The 17,974-nt window shown below is 33.3% G+C and overlaps 2 protein-coding genes and 1 long non-coding RNA gene across 7 annotated transcripts; 2 read left to right on the forward strand and 1 right to left on the reverse strand.

Annotated features, from left to right (window-relative positions):
• LOC107920105 (uncharacterized) lies at window positions 1-541 on the forward strand. The gene is made up of 2 exons (XR_001690530.2): window positions 1-131; window positions 231-541. It is a non-coding gene; the product is annotated as an uncharacterized lncRNA (long non-coding RNA).
• A 3,349-nt stretch (window positions 542-3,890) lies between these two features.
• Window positions 3,891-8,604, reverse strand: LOC107920104 (phosphatidylinositol N-acetylglucosaminyltransferase subunit P). Of its 4 annotated transcripts, none has more exons than XM_041074806.1 (7): window positions 8,246-8,558; window positions 7,897-7,937; window positions 7,203-7,808; window positions 6,117-6,402; window positions 5,332-5,404; window positions 4,445-4,563; window positions 3,891-4,253 (listed from the first exon to the last, which is right to left on the reverse strand). In XM_041074806.1, the coding sequence occupies exons 4-7, from the start codon at window positions 6,301-6,303 to the stop codon at window positions 4,129-4,131; spliced, it is 504 nt and encodes a 167-aa protein (XP_040930740.1). In that variant the 5' UTR covers window positions 6,304-6,402; window positions 7,203-7,808; window positions 7,897-7,937; window positions 8,246-8,558; the 3' UTR covers window positions 3,891-4,128. The 4 variants fall into 4 exon arrangements, with proteins under 4 accessions (XP_040930740.1, XP_040930739.1, XP_016705116.1 ...); XM_041074805.1 differs by having other exon boundaries at window positions 7,897-7,981; XM_016849627.2 differs by lacking the exon at window positions 7,897-7,937 and having other exon boundaries at window positions 7,203-7,246; window positions 8,246-8,604.
• A 1,148-nt stretch (window positions 8,605-9,752) lies between these two features.
• LOC107918389 (uncharacterized) lies at window positions 9,753-13,089 on the forward strand. Of its 2 annotated transcripts, XM_016847946.2 has the most exons (9): window positions 9,767-10,287; window positions 10,863-11,014; window positions 11,274-11,369; window positions 11,465-11,527; window positions 11,719-11,787; window positions 11,912-12,014; window positions 12,104-12,175; window positions 12,375-12,463; window positions 12,553-13,089. In XM_016847946.2, the coding sequence occupies exons 1-9, from the start codon at window positions 9,846-9,848 to the stop codon at window positions 12,703-12,705; spliced, it is 1,239 nt and encodes a 412-aa protein (XP_016703435.1). In that variant the 5' UTR covers window positions 9,767-9,845; the 3' UTR covers window positions 12,706-13,089. The 2 variants fall into 2 exon arrangements, with proteins under 2 accessions (XP_040930741.1, XP_016703435.1); XM_041074807.1 differs by lacking the exon at window positions 12,553-13,089 and having other exon boundaries at window positions 9,753-10,287; window positions 11,719-11,827.
• The last annotated feature ends 4,885 nt before the right edge of the window (window positions 13,090-17,974 follow it).

The raw sequence follows: 17,974 nt of genomic DNA on the forward strand, positions 1-17,974 counted from the left end.
CCCACATCCATGATCATATTAATCCCCCGTTTCCATTATCCTCAAATTTAGCTAAAGAAAAACAAAAAAGAAAAATTTGCTTTCCCTCTATATTTTCTCTTTGTTTGGTATTTCTAAGGGTTCGTCTAAAGGTAGAAATTTGTTTAATCCAATTGACAATTTCAAAGTTTCGTCTAGGGTTCGTCTCTCTAATCCTTCTTTTTGTTTAATTTGATATTTGTTATTTGAAGCTAGAAATTTCCAAAATTTAAAGGTTGTGATTCAATCGAAGCTTCCGCTTTTATCTTCCCTCGTACCACTGAAGGTGAGTTTATCTGATTTGATATTTTATGAGAACATCCATGGCTCACTTCTCATCGGTTGCTGCGATTTAGAAGTTTGCTGTGAGTGTGAGCTTTAGTTTGCCATATCTGGAAACGTTTTCCCAAAACAATGGATAGTTTCTTTTAGTGATTTACTTGTTTCGTGGTTTGTTAACATGCATTTTTTGGGATGTATATAGTGATGGGGATAATGGAATAAAAGCCTCATTGAATTGGCATATTGCTTTGCTTGCGAGATGAGTTTTAGCTAAAGCTAAAGTGTCTCTGTTTTTTAAACAAAAAATGTTAGCCAGTAGCCAAAAGGCATTAACGTTTATGAATAATAGGAGTGTAATCAAAGCCAGCTGAGTTTGAGCTAAATTTGGCATTCAAGATTTCATTTGAATTCGATCATGTTTTTTTTTTCTTTTTTGGTGCAAATTCGATCATGTTTATGTTTATTCTGAAGTGGTTAAACTGATCGTAGCTTAGGATGAGCTTTGAGCTTGATGAAGGTGAGTGTATTGTTTTTGAATTTTCAATTTGATTGCATATGGAGTATAAAGGTTCCATTATAGTTTTTAGCCAAAGTTTGCTGATGCTTTTAGCCAAAGTTTGATGAAGGTGAGTGTATTGTTTTAAGTTTGATTTATCATCTTCTTGGAGGCTTTAGTCATTTTTAACAGGATTGAGTTCATGCTTATGGCTTAGTGAAGGGATGGGCAAAAAAAATCAAAGGATATATTTAAATTACTATAGTAATTATTTAGCCTTATTTTTTTTTTTCTTATCAAACTATACTTTTTTTCTTAATTATATCATTACCATGTGTCCCTATCTTTATAATAAGTATCTATATAGGTTAAAATATGTTGTTAGTACCTATAGTTTGACAAAATTTGAGATTTAGTCTTTATACTTAAAAAGTTAAAAATTAAGTCTTTTTTTATTTAACAATCTCAGTCTAGTAATTAAAACTGTAAATATTTTTTGTCAAAATTTATCAACTTGGAATTTAGATTAGGTTGTCCTCCTATGACATGACATATGATTGACAAAGAAAATGTTAAATTGATAAACTTTGATAGAACTACCAACGACAACAATAATTAGACTAGGATTTTTAAATTGAAAAAGTAGGAGGATTTGAATTTTAACTTCTACGTATAAGGACCGAGTCGCAAATTCTATACAAGTATAAAAACCAACAGCACATTTTAACCTTATCTATATGATAAAAAGATCTCTCCTTTACCTGGCACACTTGCATGCTTCACTCTCTCTCTCTCAAAGAACTCTCTTCTTTTTTGGCTTTTCGTTGTCACATATAATATAAGATATTGCGATATATGTATTTTTTTGGATAAGTAAGAATTTTTATTCATCCAAAAAATAAAAAAAGCAAATGTTTGCTATAAGGAAAAAGCACTACAAACTTAATGCACGGTAATTGCGTTACGTCCCCATTCTCTTGTCAAACAATCAGAAACATTCAAAATTGACTTACATCTAGATAATCTATTCCTTTCAACTCCTTTAGTTTCTTTGAAAAGAATGTAGGCGAACTTTGTTGAAGCTTTCTATTCTGTTCTCTCCATATCATATAACGAAAAGCACACCAAGCCAGCCTAAGAGGAGTTGAAGAAAGAGATCTTCCTCTGCCATTCCTAAGAACCCAATCGAACATATCCTGCCAAGAATCATGCTCCTCATGAAAAGAACAGGCCTGCAAACTTTGCTCCAGCAACACCACAAAAAACACAAATAGAATCAAGGTGACAACCCCAAGAAATTAACCTATCTTTAGTTGGTAGCCTGTTTTGAATTGCCAACCAAGAAATAAAAGAATGCCTACGAATTGAAAGTCCTCCCTATATGACCTTATGCCAAGGCACCTTGTCTTGCTTGTTCCTCGTAGTCTCCCAAACTTTACTAGCTTTATAAGAACCTTCTATCTCGCTAACCAGCAACATAAGCTCCCTTAAATTCAACAGCTTTTTCCAAGCCCAACTATTAATTTTTATTTATGGCAGAAATTCGTCCTCATAATTGAGGACAAATTTCATTCCCAAAGCTTTAAAGAAAAATGTCGTCCCTAAATTCATAAAAGAAAACATACTAAAATAATTAGCAAAATAATTCATCCCTTTAGAGGCAAAAATTGTCTTATTTAAATAAATATTTAATGACATACTCGTCTCTAAATTTCTAAATAAATATTATTTATAGATACATTTCATCATCAAATATTTTTATTTGCTAATGTATTATTACAATATCTAATAATACAAATTCTTAAAAAAATTTATTACCTACATTTAAAAATAAATTTCACAGTATTAAATTTATTGAAATCTAAAATATTAATATATATATCTATAAAAGTCACTAGAATGTTTTTAATTCGTAAAAAGACCTCTTCATTCCCTTTTTATTTTGATATTGAGCAAATTGGTCCTTCTTAAAAAATTTGAAGCAATTTAACCTGTCAATTTCGAAAGTGAGCAACTAAGAATAATTAATCACAAGATTAATATTTTTATTAATTTTACATAAATTTGATTGGTATAATAATATATTTAGCTATTATAATTTACACATTCTCTCAATTTGGTCATGATTTAAAAAATTTAGCCCACCATATTTTTGTAAAAGTGTAAATTGAAGTTAAAATTGTTGAATTTTTTAGCATCAAGACCAAATTAACAAAATATGTCAACATCGAAGGCTAAATTTGTTATTATACCAATCAAAATTACATACAATTGAAAAAGTCATTAACACCATGATTAATTATCCTTAATTAATCGTTTCCAAAATTGAAAGATTAAATTGCTCTAATTTTTTTGAGTGAGACTAGTTTGTTTGAAATGAAAACACGTTTTACTTTCTTTAATCTAAAACGAAATTACCCAATTTATAATAAATTAAAACTTTGAAAGATGTGCGTGAAATTTGTAGAAAATGCTGTAGAAGTCGGTCTCAAAAGGAATGCAGAAATCAAAATCAACATGTTCGTTCTGCATGCACGAAGGTTATATAAAAACCTTGCATTAACTACCATATAAAAACTAAACAAACACACTAACCACAAGAGAATATATCACTTTTACTACCTCACTCAGCTAGAAGTTGTATCATAATAATTTAAAAACATATGTTATTCCCTCGATCACAAAAACACCAAATCTTATACTACATTCCCCAATAGCAAATATTTTATCCACAACTCTTCAAATTATCCGAATGTCAAACTCATATAACTTGAAGCCACAATGACACTAAAAACCCAAAGGAATTTACATCCAAAATCAAAACTTGAAATTACCAACCACCCCTACTCGATTGACTGGTATCAAAGCTAAATGTGAATGTCAAATATAGTGGGAATATAAAAACTTGTAACAATTTAAAATTGTACAATATGATGATTTTTTTTTTGTTACAAAAGAAAGGATTGTACGGAGCACATGACCCAACACAGACTTGATTCATCTCACAAATACATCTCCCAAACCCTAATGACAATTGCAGTATACTGCCATAATTGCAATTGGTCTTACACGTAAAGGATCCTATACCAATGCCTTAAAAAATTTCTTGCCAAAAATTTTATTGCTAATTGTTTGAAGTGATAAACAAATTATTTCTATGCCTAGTCAATATGTTCATAATCACATTAACAAAAAGAAACAACCTATTTTTTTTCCTTGAACAATCAAAATTTATGCATTCCAATCTCTTCAAAACTTGCCAACTAATTCGGTTTCCTTCCCTAAATCCAATAATGGTGAGACGGGATAGATGGACAGCTAGAGTGGATGTATCATTTAGCATCATCGAACATGAGAACGTTAATCTTGTCGATCCCAAGATCAGATATGGGTTCAATTGGCTGTTCATCTCCCTCCATATGAGACAAAAAGCTTGAAGGTTCCCTACTAAATTCATCTACAAAGAAGTGTAAAATAGACTATAAAGTCCAGTCAAGCAATTGCAATGCAAAGAAAACTGAATTTAGAAAATGTTGGAACAAATTTATTCGACAAACCATTTTGACTAATGATATGGTATCCTCATAGATACGTCTGGTCCTAATGCAAACCATTAACACATCAATAGAAAAGCAAGTTAAAACTCACCAAACATTGTGGTTAATGAAGTTGGTGGTGGGGTTGACATGAAGTTGAGGCCGATATAAAATATAACAGCTAATACTATTATTACCATAGCATAAGTTGGAACTGCCAAAGCCCAATATCTGAAAATCAAACATTAGCTATATTATCCTCACAACAAAATTGTTAAGTTACACCAATGGTCTAGACAACAAAATTTCACATAGCTAATTTGAAGGTTAGTGAATGGATCAACAAAGGCAGAATCTTCCCAAATTAGCAATACATTCTGTTTAACTTACATGAAAGTTCACTTGGCCATTACCATATTTGATATTTCAATCCCGTCATTTCAAGGACTTCCTGTCATGGTTAAAGCTTTCGCTGGAAGTTAGCAAGACATAAGTTCAAGAGGTCCAGGGTTCCATACGGACTTGTCTTATTGAAATGAGGTTAAAGGAATTGCAAGATTGGTGCAGACTTCTTCACAACCAATACACACCTATGGTAACTTTCAGTTGAATAGAGAGTAGCAAAGAGAATATATCAGAGTTCAATTCAGCTTCTTTTAATGAGAAATAAGTGTGTGACTGCCTGCATTCCACCGCTGCCTTATTTTTTCTTTCTTTCTTCTCTCCTTTTACCCTCATGTCAATTGAGCAAAGATCTTATATTTGCTTTCCTACAATCTACCATTTTGTTTTATTTTCCATAAAATCCCAAGATCTAAGTTTCAACACATTCTTGATGTAATATTAGATCTCTGATCATCCTCAAATATTAAACGACCAAACATGTATAAAAGCTACCACTCAAGCAAACCACTTAGTCCCACATTATATCATCCATTTTTACTAGGATAGAGATGTATGTGAAACCAAAATTGAGTAAGCAAAGGAAATGTTGCTGACCTGCTAGGATAATAGAAGATCCCGATTGAATGTAACCAAGGTTCGGGAATATATGCCCATGCTAAGTAAATAGCTGTGCAAAAACATGTTAGATAAATATGTGAGATAGTTTAGGCCTTTAAACAAATCCCTCATTACATAGCTTCAAATGCATCTAGTTTTAAATGGGATTATGCACTAAGGTTTACAAAGAGCAATGGACAAACAAGTGTATCCATACGAACAAAATTTTAACAATTTCTAAGATATCACAGCTTATAAGAATGTACAAGCATACTCAAGTATTAACTGGAAGAGCAACACTAGAGAACCATAACAGTATTAAGCTAGACCCATTAGTTCCTACTTAAATATTAATGCTTCCAACAAAGACAACAATGGTGAATTCTTCTAATGAGCGTGCAAGATATTCCTTCTCAGACCCCAACTTAGATTTCCACATGTTACCAAAAATAGCTTGATTTCATTGTTTTATTAATCGTATTTTACTACTGAGGTGAAAGTGAAATTGGTCAACATGCTATGGGTGAATGTGAAACTTAGCCACCAAGCTTCAGTTTCGTTGAAATTTAACACTATACTTCCAGTTTGGTTGATTGTTCAGCAAAAATCAAGTTAAAAAAGCTATCTAGTGCTTGATATGTTTCCAGAAACAAAGACCAATTAACAAAAGCCACAACTAAACAAAACCTGAAATAAACATAAAATCTGACACAATTAAATAATAACATCGATAAAAAAAACAATGTAATGATAGAAAAAGAGGGAAATCACGAGATTAGGACCTGTAGCAACAACTGTTGTAATGGAACCAACAAAGCCATAAACCTCGGAAGGCTTTGGACCATGTTCCCCAGAATTACATTTTTCGTCATTTGGATCAACAAATGAGACGGAGGCTGTTGTTGTTCTCCCTCTTTTTGAAAAACTGAGGATTGTCCTCGGACTATTCACTGAATGGGGCTCTTCCATTGGTTTTTTTCCCCTTTCTTCTGAATATTGTAGAATCCAAATCACTGTAATTTTTTATGGTAAATGTGGTGGAGCTGACCTGCTGGAGATCAGAGAAGACTAGAGCAAAGGAAAAGACACTCAGAAAACTGACAAACCATGAAAAAGGAAACACACACACACATATATGTATATTACAGATGAGAGAGCATCATTTTGGAGTAATTGTTTTTTTATGGTAAATGTGGTGGAGGGCACAAATAGCAATGCATAGTATGCATTTTGCAGAGGGAAAAAGAATCTCCCTTTTTTGCTACATTGGAATTCATAACACAAAAAATGTCAACACCAACTCTTTTAAACCTAGAAATTTGATGAAATTTAATCTCATCATCCATAACATGCAGTGCTACTTTGAACCCTATATATTCCCTTACACAGCAAAAAGCTAACAAGTAATAAAGTATTCATACAAATTTAATGCCACTAAGATACTCAAATTCTATAAATATAGATATTTTCAAATATAAACCTTTCTGAAAAAAATTTATTTGTAATCTTTTAATTTTTATTTTTCCTTTTAATTGCAGCTGGCAAAGAAGTGAATCGTTATAAGAGCTATCCTTTATCAAGCAGATCCTCGAAAAAGATACTCTAACCTGCAATAATGCTTCATTTTAAAATCAAGTTCATAAAACAAGTTTCTCTTATATTCTCTAATTATCATGATTAAGACAAGAGCAATAAAACCCTTTTCCAGATTGCCCATATATTAATAATAAAATCCTTTTAAAAACATGTTCATATATTAATAAACAGATCCTTTTAAGTATCAGGAGAGAGTTGAATACAAAAGTGCTGAAATTAGATATTCAGACACGATAGAGCAAAAAAAGAAAGAAAAAGGAAATGAAACTAACCTTAATCCAAATGACTGTTTCTTGGGCAACCTTTCAAATCCACGCTGAGAAAAACAAAATGAACATTTGACAATAATCAATATTTCTTTACTCATCAATATGACATCCATAAACATAACTACCAGATTCAAACATGAATATAATGAACATGAAAATCAGCAAAAATGTTTTAAAATCCTCTTTCGAAACCAAAGAAGAAAAATTCAAAATGCAGGAGCAATTTCCAAATCTGTTGAGTTAGTCGTATTGCTTTATTGGGTCACTTAATTTGATTGTGGTTAGGTCCTTAGAGACTTAGTACACGGGTCAATAATAAAGCCCAGCTCTTATTTACTATTTAGTTTTATTTTTGCAATTTTCATTTTACTTTTTTGTTAGATAGATGTCGTTGTTGCGGTCAAGTGTGTAAAGCAGAATCTAGGGATATAAACTGTAAGGGGTGAATAGAAAATCCAGTATGGAATTGTTCTCTAAAATTCTCTCTTATTCTGTCAATAACTACTCTTTTCCCTCTCTCTGGAAATTCTTTCTGTTCCTGTCTTTTCTTTCAGCGACAATTCATCAAACACTTGGCGAGCACCTAATATTAGCGGCTTTCACATCCACCTGTCACAACAGGTGAAGCCAAAAAACTTTCCACTGTCAACATAGGATTTTATACAAATGATCAAAATAAATATGCCTGAAAACTTGCCTCAATTCTAATTCAAGGATGCCAATATATGATGAAGACAACTGACCTCAGCACCATAATTTCCAGAATTCAGTTTCTATTCAAACTATTGCAGTATAAAACCTTATGAGAATTACACTAATACTGGAATCAATTTTGAAAATTGAAACAATATACAATTAAAACCCTAAAGGAACATATTTTGGCCATATCAGGAGGAAGAACAACGCATACAGTCTCCACCCAAAAAAATTATCAAAATATAAAAAGAAATTAAATTATAGAAAATATTAAATCTAAATTTTTAAAAAAAGGGAAAAAGTAAGGGGAGAAAACTAGAGAGACTGAAATGAATGAAAATTTAGATTACCTGTACTTGTAAGCATTATCGAAGTATTTATCAGAGTATTGAATCAGACCCACTATTGGATTTCGCTTAACGTCAAATTTGATTCATTCTATCTGGAAACAATTGAAGCAATAAATAACTAAATAGAGCAGAAAATATGTCACGGAGCAACCCCTTAGGCAGTAGAAAAACAGAGTAGTAGAGAGAAGAAGAAGAAGAAGATTAGAGGAGAAAGATTAGAGAAAAGAAGAGTATAAGATGACTGTATTCATTCGATAACTGCCTTCCCAGCCCATGCTCGACGTTCTTAGGGTGATAACGGCTTCTCAATAGCTGACAACTGTTGGTACAGCTCATCAAAAACGTACCCTTTTTATTACCTGGGAATATCCCTTACACGAGGTCGTTTTAGGTCGTACCAGAACCTTCCCCCTAAACGCGTCGTTTCATTAACCACTAAGTTAAACGCAGCGTTTTACAATTATTAAACAAAAATGAAAATTAACAGAAATTAACAGACTTCTAATCATAAAAGGTGTGATGACTGTTGCCCTCAGTTTTCTTCCATGACAATTTTTATAAATATATTTTGAGTTTAAAATTTTACTAATATATATGTGTCAATTTTCTTATAGTTTGTATTTCCTATAATATATTATAGATAGAATTATAATTAATTTTAATTTTGCATTTTTAGTGTATGTTTAATATATTCATCCACATATCAATATATGCACATTTAGAGCTTGCATTATTTAAATTAAGTTTTATCATATAAAAATATCGATGTAAAAATAAAGTATATTTATATATGTATAATATTGTATTCATGTAAAAATAATTTATTTTATTCAAAAAAATTACAACGAATAATAATATATTGAAAATAAAATTAACTGCATTGATATGATGAACAATAAATAAGAATGTTTTAAAATTAATTAATTAATTAATTAATTAATTATAATAACATTGTATTATTTAAAGTAAGCAACATGTATTAAATTAATGGAAATATATATTTTTTTAAGGAATCTATCATGAATTCCAAATTTGCGGCTATATTTTTTATAAGAAATTTTCTTTGAATTATTATTTTTTAAATATAGTTAACAATTACACATGGTTGATTATTATTGTGACAAATAATAGTTTGGAAATTATGCCTCGTAGAAATTATTGTTTTAACTTCATATTATTATAGTATATATATTAGATTGTATAAAATAATTATTTTTTTTGTTAATTTTATTAATAATCGTATTATTAATTATCTTTTAAATTAATATATTACATACAATAATTTAATTTTAATTTTAATTTATTTATTTATAATTTTTATCAAACTACTAATTTTATATAATAATTAATATTTTTATATAATTGTATAATTATAATTTATAAAAAAATAATCTCTAAAAAAATTATAATTCTTTATAATAAAGCTTTTATTGTATACTCAATACTGCCTAGGGAGAGTTGAAATTGATTTATTCAAAGCGTTAAGGGAAAACACCAAAAATAAAAAAGTGGGAGCCCAATCCCATACTGTGGCGAGCATTATCGCTACATGTCATTAAAACATTGGTGATGTTAGATTTTCCTAGCAAAAAACCCACGAATGAAACAACCCCAATCAATTTACATTACACCAAAATATCAGTCACTCCTCCACTTCAAATCAATATATACAAAACAGGAAACTTGCGGTCAATACTTTTCGACGATCTCCACAGAGGAAGAGAGAATCACGAAACAAGCTATGGGGATCCCCATACTGTCCTTATCTTCCAAGACGATGCCGTACTTGGGTTCCTGTTGCGTTTCTTCTCCCTCTTCTAACTCCAATTTCAGGTTGCTGTGCGAGTTTGGGGCGAGGAAGAGGAGAATGTCTGTACGGTGCGCAAAGGCGTCCGTGGAAAGCACTGGTGAAGCTGCGATTAAAGAAAGAGAGAGCTTTACTGGAAGTGCCATGGGAGTTACCACACTGGATCAAACCTTCAGTGAAGACTTTCCTGTTTGGGATAAAATTGGTGCTGTTGTTAGACTCAGCTATGGAATTGGTAATCTTTTTTCTTCTTCTTCTTATTAATTATTTGGGTTTTGCTATAAAAAAAGAGAGCCTACTTTCGTCTATAAATGACAGATTTATGGAAAGAAAAAAAGTATTGCAAACATTGATTAATTAAAGGCTAAACTTTTTGCTTTATATTTCCTTAGGAATTTCAGAAAGTATTAATTTGAAGTAAAGGGCTTTTTTAAAGGTTTTGTTTCCCAAACCGCTAGAAACAGGAAAAAAAAAGGGGGGGGGGAATTCCTGTTAAAGCTAATGGTCCAAGGTAGTCAAGTAAAGGTGGATTTTCTTTTTCTTTGCCCATAAAATGATTTTGAGGTTTAATTTCAAGATTAAATATTTTTTTTCTTTCATATTGTATATATTTTTTACTTTTCCTTCTCTGAGAAGAAAGACTGATGTAAAAAGTCTGCTGTTTTTTATTTTATTTTTCAAATTTGTGATTATTTAAAGCATTATCAACTATTCAATCTTGTATCCTATTTTGGTGGTCTTGTTTAGGTAAAACAGAATAATTAGTAGCAATAAATAGTTCTAATTTTTTTGTTTTGTATGTGTGTTTAGGGATATATGGAGGAATGGTTTTAGCTGGGAGGTTCATATGTTCAATTACTGGAATTGACTGCATGGGAGGTTTTCACCCTTCATTGGATGCCATTCTTGAAGGACTCGGTTATGCAGCTCCTCCAATCATGGCCCTTCTTTTCATATTAGATGTAATTTCATTATTTCCTTGTCAGTTTTATCTTTGGTTTTCTACCTAATTACTTATTGGACCTTGACTAAGATTAACCATGTTCTTCCTTTAGTCATGGGAATCCTGGTAAAGATTATAGATATGGGTCTATGCTTTCAAAGAAAGTAAAAATTGATTAGGTGGGGTTTCAAGGTGTTATAAATAAAAAAATTCACATCGATTTTCAGCTTAGGTTCTTGTTCAGAAGTTTATATTTTGATGAACTTGCATGGTCACAGGATGAAGTAGTGAAACTTTCTCCTCATGCTCGTGCAATAAGAGATGTCGAGGATGAGGAATTAAGGAGCTTCTTTTATGGAATGTCACCTTGGCAGGTAAACCATCTTAAATGTATTTGTTGCATAGATATCCCCTCTTACATGCTTCATTTTTAGCAACTAACTGGTTTCACTTTGCACAAACTTTGTAGTTCATACTTATGGTCGCTGCAAGCTCAGTTGGAGAGGAGCTTTTCTATAGGGCAGCTGTTCAGGTCTGTCATCTTAAAAGCTCTCTATTCTGCTATAATTTTCTCATGAAGCTTGCTATGCATATACTTGTTGGTTTTTATGTCGAAAGTGTCACATTTTTTATATCTGGATTATGAACTTCTTGTCTCAACTGTTCTAACCTATAATGAAAATCAACTTATAAAAAATTTGCTTCTGTTTGAAAAATGTTTAGGGAGCATTGGCTGATATATTCCTTAGAGGCACTGAATTGGTTTCGGATGCTCGAGGAATGGCAGCTTTGGTATACATTCTGTTCTACGAATTGTATATTCTAATCTGTGGTAATAATTTATCTTCTTTTTTTTTTTTTTTATTTGCTCAATACTGAAAATTTTGTGATTTTGTTTGTTCCTCCGCAATTACAGACTGGTGTGCTACCTCCCTTTGTTCCATTTGCTCAGGCATTTGCAGCAGTAATAACTGCTGCTCTTACCGGTTCTCTATATTATGTGGCTGCCTCTCCGAAAGGTGGATTCTGTCACTGCTCTTTTTGAGAAATTTTTAGTTATCCTCGAGTTCAGTTTTTTACTTATTCCTTTATTTTTTCTCCTCTTCAGATCCTACTTACGTAGTTGCACCAGTTCAACGATCCGGTTCTGCTCGTGAAGATCTGAAAAAGCTATTCGCAGGTGCTCATTCTACCGATAAAACATCATTCATTCAATGGTATTTTTCCATTGTAAAATTTCAGGAGGCTCATCTTTATCCATGGCCTTGAGGCAAACCTAATATAATTGCATCACTGGGAACTAAATGTTGTGATCCGACAGTATCTTATGTAAGCATTCATCCTTGATTTTTTTTTTCTTTTTGGCAAACATGTTGCAGCCTGGTATGAGAGGAGACAAATGAAAAAGATCTACTCTCCGCTTTTGGAAGGAATATTGGCCCTTTACCTTGGATTTGAATGGATCGAGGTAACAATTTTGTTGCACTATTTAGGGAGCTGAGGAATCAACTAAACCATTTATCTTAGAACAGCTAAACTAATTGGGCTTGTTTACAGACAAACAACATTCTTGCACCTATTATAACACATGGTATATACTCCGCCGTTATTCTGGGACATGGTCTTTGGAAGATACATGACCACCGGAGAAGGCTACGCCAGAGGATTCAACAGCTTAAATCAGAAGGAAAGAACTCAACCAAACTATGAAGAAGCTGCTGATGTGTAAAAAAATCAAGGCATGGAGGAATTTTGTATATCGCACAAGAGTCTAGAGAAAAGTAGAAATAATATGCATTAATACATCATTTATAATGTATACTAACAGTGTGCTGAAGGAAATTAGGGCACCCTGAATGTATTTACAAAATAATACCAGTTTTCTTTTCTTTTCTTTTTTCAAAAGAAAGGAAGGTTTCTCCAAGTTGGTATCTGCTAGCTAGTCCTGCTTTTTTTTTTTTCTTTTTTTTTTGTCTTGCTATTGAAAACAATGGTAGAATGGTAAGGATCAAGCATTATACCATGCCATGAAAATTACTTTGGTTTAATTGTGATGTAAAGACAAAGGTAGAATAATTCAATGCATTTGTTCTATTTGTGGGCCTGCCAAGACAAGTTGAACAAGTTAAAGGAACCAGTGTTTTAAATTGACAATCTTCTTTGGCTATATGTGAAACGGTTTTAGTCATGAAAGGAAGGAATTTAATGTTTTGTGATGCTTTTATTTGTTACTATTGATAGTGGCTTCTGCCGCTAACAACCAAACACGTGTCCTTGTATATCTGTTTTCTTTCCAAGCCAAATGCAACCCCCAAATTCCAAAATCATTGCTACCAGTGGAAGAATAGACTAATTTACTTAAAAAGACTAATTTTTAAGTATATTTATAGGAATAGGTCGGTTATACAATTATTTATTGAAAATGACAATTTTTTGTAAAACGCGCCTACGTGGCCGCGCTTAAGACAGAAAATGCTAGTAAAGCGCATCCCTGGGGTGCCTTTTTATCACGTCAGCAAAACGCTTCTATGTAAGTGCATTTTGCTAACGTGGCGAAAAACGCTTCCCAAGGGCGCATTTTGTTAGCATGTTTTCAAACCCAACGACTATTTTTTTTTACCGTTGGGGGTCCAACGGTAAAAATAAAAAATAAAAATCCCCCTTTTATTATTTCACACATAATTTCGTCACAATTTAGCAAAAAAATCTCTACAATTTCTCCCTAAAGCTCTCAAATTTCTCATTAAATTTCTCAAAGCTCATTATAATTAGTTATTTACTTTAATTTTTTTTCTAAATTAGTATTATTTTTTATAATTTCAAAAATATTTGATCGTGTTAGCAATGGCCGGGGAATTAATTCATCTCGATCATAAATATATCTCCGTCGAACAAATGAAAATGATAACGGTTTATTTTAAATTTTGAATATTATTTAATATTTTTTCATTTATGTAATTTTAATTAATTTTAATTTTTGAATATTATTTAATATTTTTTCATTTATATAATTTTAATTAATTTGTATTTTATAATTTTTTATAACAGTCTATAGATCGAGTGTTACAATGTTATATTCGTAATATATCTGGTCCGCCATCACCGTTGATAGAAAATTACTTGAGGGAAGCGAGTTTTTGGCACACAGCCACTATAGGCCAAGGATACAAGTTGGATCCGAAACTCATCAACGCGTTAATAGAGAGGTGGAGACCGGAGACACACAAATTTCATCTTTCATGCGGAGTGTGTACTATCACTTTAGAGGACGTCCAATTACAATTAGGATTGCCAGTGGATGGGGCCACACTCACCGGATCTGTTCAATCTGCTGATTGGGGAGTCATATGCTATGATCTTTTGGGTGCACTTTCGGATAATATTTACGGAGGTTTGATCGAGATGGGCTGGTTACGAGACATATTTTTGGAGCCAGGGAATGATTCGAATGAGGTAGAAAGAATACGATATACCCGGACATACATCCTTTAGATGATTTGAGGTTATCTGATGCCAGACTTGTCACGAAACCTCGTACATCTGAGGTGGCTGCTGAAACTCATTGATTTTAGAGTAGTTGGTGAACTTAGTTGGGGGTCTGCCGTGTTAGCAACATTGTATCGGGAGATGTGCAGGGCGAAGCCACCAAATAAAGCCAAAATTAAAGGTTGCCTATAACTACTGCAATCATGGGCTCGATTTCGCTTTCCATTTTTACGTCCTCGAGTGAACCACCCGTATACATTCTCATTCATAACGAGGTAAATTTTTTATTTGATTTTACAATTATTCCATAGATTTAAAATAAAATTGTATGCTGAAAATTTATTTAATTAGGTGGAACCATCCGGCGAGTTATGTTGGAATACCTACCACTCTTGAAGATATACGGCTTCTATTAGACCAACGATCAGAAGCGCAAGTAAGTATTAAATAAAATATATATACATAAAATATAACTAATATTTTTATCCCGTTTATATAGTTTTAATGGACACCACACGATGATCTGGCAATACTGGCTGTAATTCCAGAATAATTCTTTTAAAATACGAACATTTGGCATTTTAAGGTCCCATTGGTCAACTATACTATTGTCGAGATGCACCAGATGGATAGAGTGTTGCGACAATTTGGATTTTAATAATCGATTCCTGAGGAACCTGAGGTGCTTAATGACCAGCACAGAATCGACTTACGGTAAACAAATACAAATTGGTCAGTATTCTGGTCGAAATATATCGAAATTTGGGAAAACTGGTATGATCATATACCTGATCGCGAATTGATCATCGTCTCAGAGTTAGTGTGCACCCCGGATTACATGCTATGGTTTAGGATCCATGGCAAGTCATATTTGTTGTCGGAAAAGTAGAGGCGTCGATAAATCAATATAGAAAGGGAACGAGCACGAGCCCATCAACAGTACCCACACAATCACCGGGCCCAATGCCTCAACCGACGACACCCACATCACAGTCCCTTCAAATTATGCCAAGTGCGTATCCTAGCCCTTATATGTATCCTAATCTTTATATGTTTCCTTGTTTCCAGTCTTATGCCAGGTTGGAATGCATGGCTCGGTGAATCTCTTTTCTCGATGACTCCGACTCAACCGATGATATATAGGCCATCGTCACCTGAGGGATCGCACGATGCACCGTCAGCGAGCTCATCTCATTACCATTCCCCATCACCTTATAGGATTCAAACACCTCCATCGTGGGTGATACAAACACCTCTACATTATTTATTCTACCAAGGTGGGTCATCCTCCCAACACCCAGAACCAGAGCAACCACAACCTCCGCCGAAGCAACCACAACCCCCACCAGAGCAAAGAAGGAGGAATATAGCGCGTAATCATCGTCTACCCTCATGTGACACTGATTCCGACCTGCATATACATTGATTTTTTTTAATATATTTGTAGAAGTTGTTTCTATATTGTTTCATTTAATAAAAAAAAGTTTTTAATATTTTAATAGTAAATTAATTTTATATTTTTAATAAAATATAAGTTCTTTTGAATAAGGCGGAATAGAAATAATGCAACATCGTTTCATAACAGCAATTATCAATTATTTTGATTTGGACATGATCGAATTGTATGACTTGGGTTCCTACACCATCCACACAACTTCTATTGATTCGTTCTTTCTTGAATATTCATATTATTATGTATTCTCCTCGAGCAAGGTCGACCTTTTGGTTTTCGACGCAATTCTCTATTCGGTAACAACTTAAACAGAACAAGCAATACAAATGGCCACTTACGTTCATCTGAGACCGGTGGGAATACGTGTCTCCATACATTGTACATGTATTCTATTTTGTACAGTTCATCTACATATCTCATAGGATCCAAACGAAGATTTTGACAAACTGCAATTGCATTAGCGCATGGATAACAAAGTGCGTCAAATGTCCCACAGTCGCAAGTCCTATTTATCAGGTGTCACGATATTGCCGCTGGTAATATATTGGCTCGGTCTGTCAAACTCCGTCATACGAAACCATAGGTTGTCGCGATCGTGACACACAATGTACATCGTGTTGGCCCGCGCTTTCGCCTTGTTAATTTCTTGCAATATCTTCTGTAACCATACATGACCTTCCTGCATTTGGCCTTTATAACTTGCTGTTTACTTTGAAAATAGTGTCATCAAACGAAAATATGTCTCTCGCACAATCGAGGTTATTGGGAAATGACACGTTTCTTTTAGAACAAAATTTATGCCTTCATCCAGTTTGTGGTCATATGACTGTCGTTGCATGCTTGTGTCAATTATTCGAAAGGTATGTTACAGAGGTAGTTTGCGCCTTAATCATTAACTGAACGCAAATTCCCTAACATCTCATAAAAACAATCCTTATTGATCTCGTGCCCTGCTAATATCAGTTGATAGCAAAAATTATATACCAATATTTCATTCATAATAAATTGAATATTATAACCGAAAGTATAATAATAGAGATTAAATACCCGTGTTGGTCACTTACTTTCGTTTAGTCGTAAACCGATATTGCCTATAGTAGTTGGATGCAACATGCCTTAGACAATACCGATAAGGTGTGCGATCCCATAGGCTTCCATGTCGCTCAATTACGGCTAGTATTCCAGTGCCTCGATTCGATATAACGCAAATATCAGGTTAGAGGCATACATGCCTCTTTAACCTAGAAAGAAAGAAATCTCAGTCATCAGCTGACTCGCCTGGTGTTATTGCAAACGTAATTAGAAGGATTCTTCCATCGACATCCTGTGTCACAGCTACCAATAGTCGATGGGTATATCTACCATACATAAAGGTACCATCAATTTGTACCAATGGTTTGTAGTACACAAATGCGTCCCAACATTGCTTAAAGCTCTAGAACAGACGTTTGAACACTTGGCATCCACGGAGCAATCGGTCGTTGTAGTATGCAGGGACCATTTCAAAGTCTGTTATCAACCTGGGACGTACCTCTCCAATACCTGACCCATCCACTATGCATCTTTTTCGACGTCTTTTTCTTAGCTATCTAAGTATTGCAGTAAGAGGGTGAGTACCTCAATTGGCTACGAATACTGGCAATTATGCATGACATAGAAGTCTTGGGATCCGCCTTCAACATCAGTAGTATTTAGCTAGCTATCATGCCTAAATCCATCTTGGAATGATCTTATGAAACACCTGTCAATGAAGTATGTTAAATAATGTAACATTAAGTAATAACATTATTATTCAAAACCCTAAACATTCAGTGATACTGTACCGGCAATACAAGTATGTGGACCTTTGTACTTTTTTATCTCCCACAAGCTTGTCTTTTTCCTAAAAGAAGCCATGATTTTTCATGAACATGTACCGTCTTGCACTGCACACTTGGGCTCAACTTTCTCGGATTTGAATTTAACCACATTGCTGTTAACCCCGTGATTGATGTTATATTGTTTCAAATCACCAAGAAAACTATCCTTATTGGAAAACTC

Source organism: Gossypium hirsutum, chromosome A08, assembly GCF_007990345.1.
Source record: "Gossypium hirsutum isolate 1008001.06 chromosome A08, Gossypium_hirsutum_v2.1, whole genome shotgun sequence".
Lineage (NCBI taxonomy): Eukaryota > Viridiplantae > Streptophyta > Magnoliopsida > Malvales > Malvaceae > Gossypium > Gossypium hirsutum.

What these genes read in the sequence shown, in the direction of transcription:
- LOC107920104 (XM_016849627.2), bottom strand. Translation starts at nt 6,303, where the DNA reads ATGGAAGAGCCCCATTCAGTGAATAGTCCGAGGACAATCCTCAGTTTT. An exon ending in ATCTTCTATTATCCTAGCAG is followed by an intron (nt 4,564 to 5,331) that starts GTCAGCAACATT and finishes TTTGATTTTCAG; the next exon opens with ATATTGGGCTTTGGCAGTTC. An exon ending in TTCATTAACCACAATGTTTG is followed by an intron (nt 4,254 to 4,444) that starts GTGAGTTTTAAC and finishes ACTTCTTTGTAG; the next exon opens with ATGAATTTAGTAGGGAACCT.
- LOC107918389 (XM_016847946.2), top strand. Translation starts at nt 9,846, where the DNA reads ATGAAACAACCCCAATCAATTTACATTACACCAAAATATCAGTCACTC. An exon ending in TCTATAGGGCAGCTGTTCAG is followed by an intron (nt 11,528 to 11,718) that starts GTCTGTCATCTT and finishes AAAAATGTTTAG; the next exon opens with GGAGCATTGGCTGATATATT. An exon ending in TTGGATTTGAATGGATCGAG is followed by an intron (nt 12,464 to 12,552) that starts GTAACAATTTTG and finishes GCTTGTTTACAG; the next exon opens with ACAAACAACATTCTTGCACC.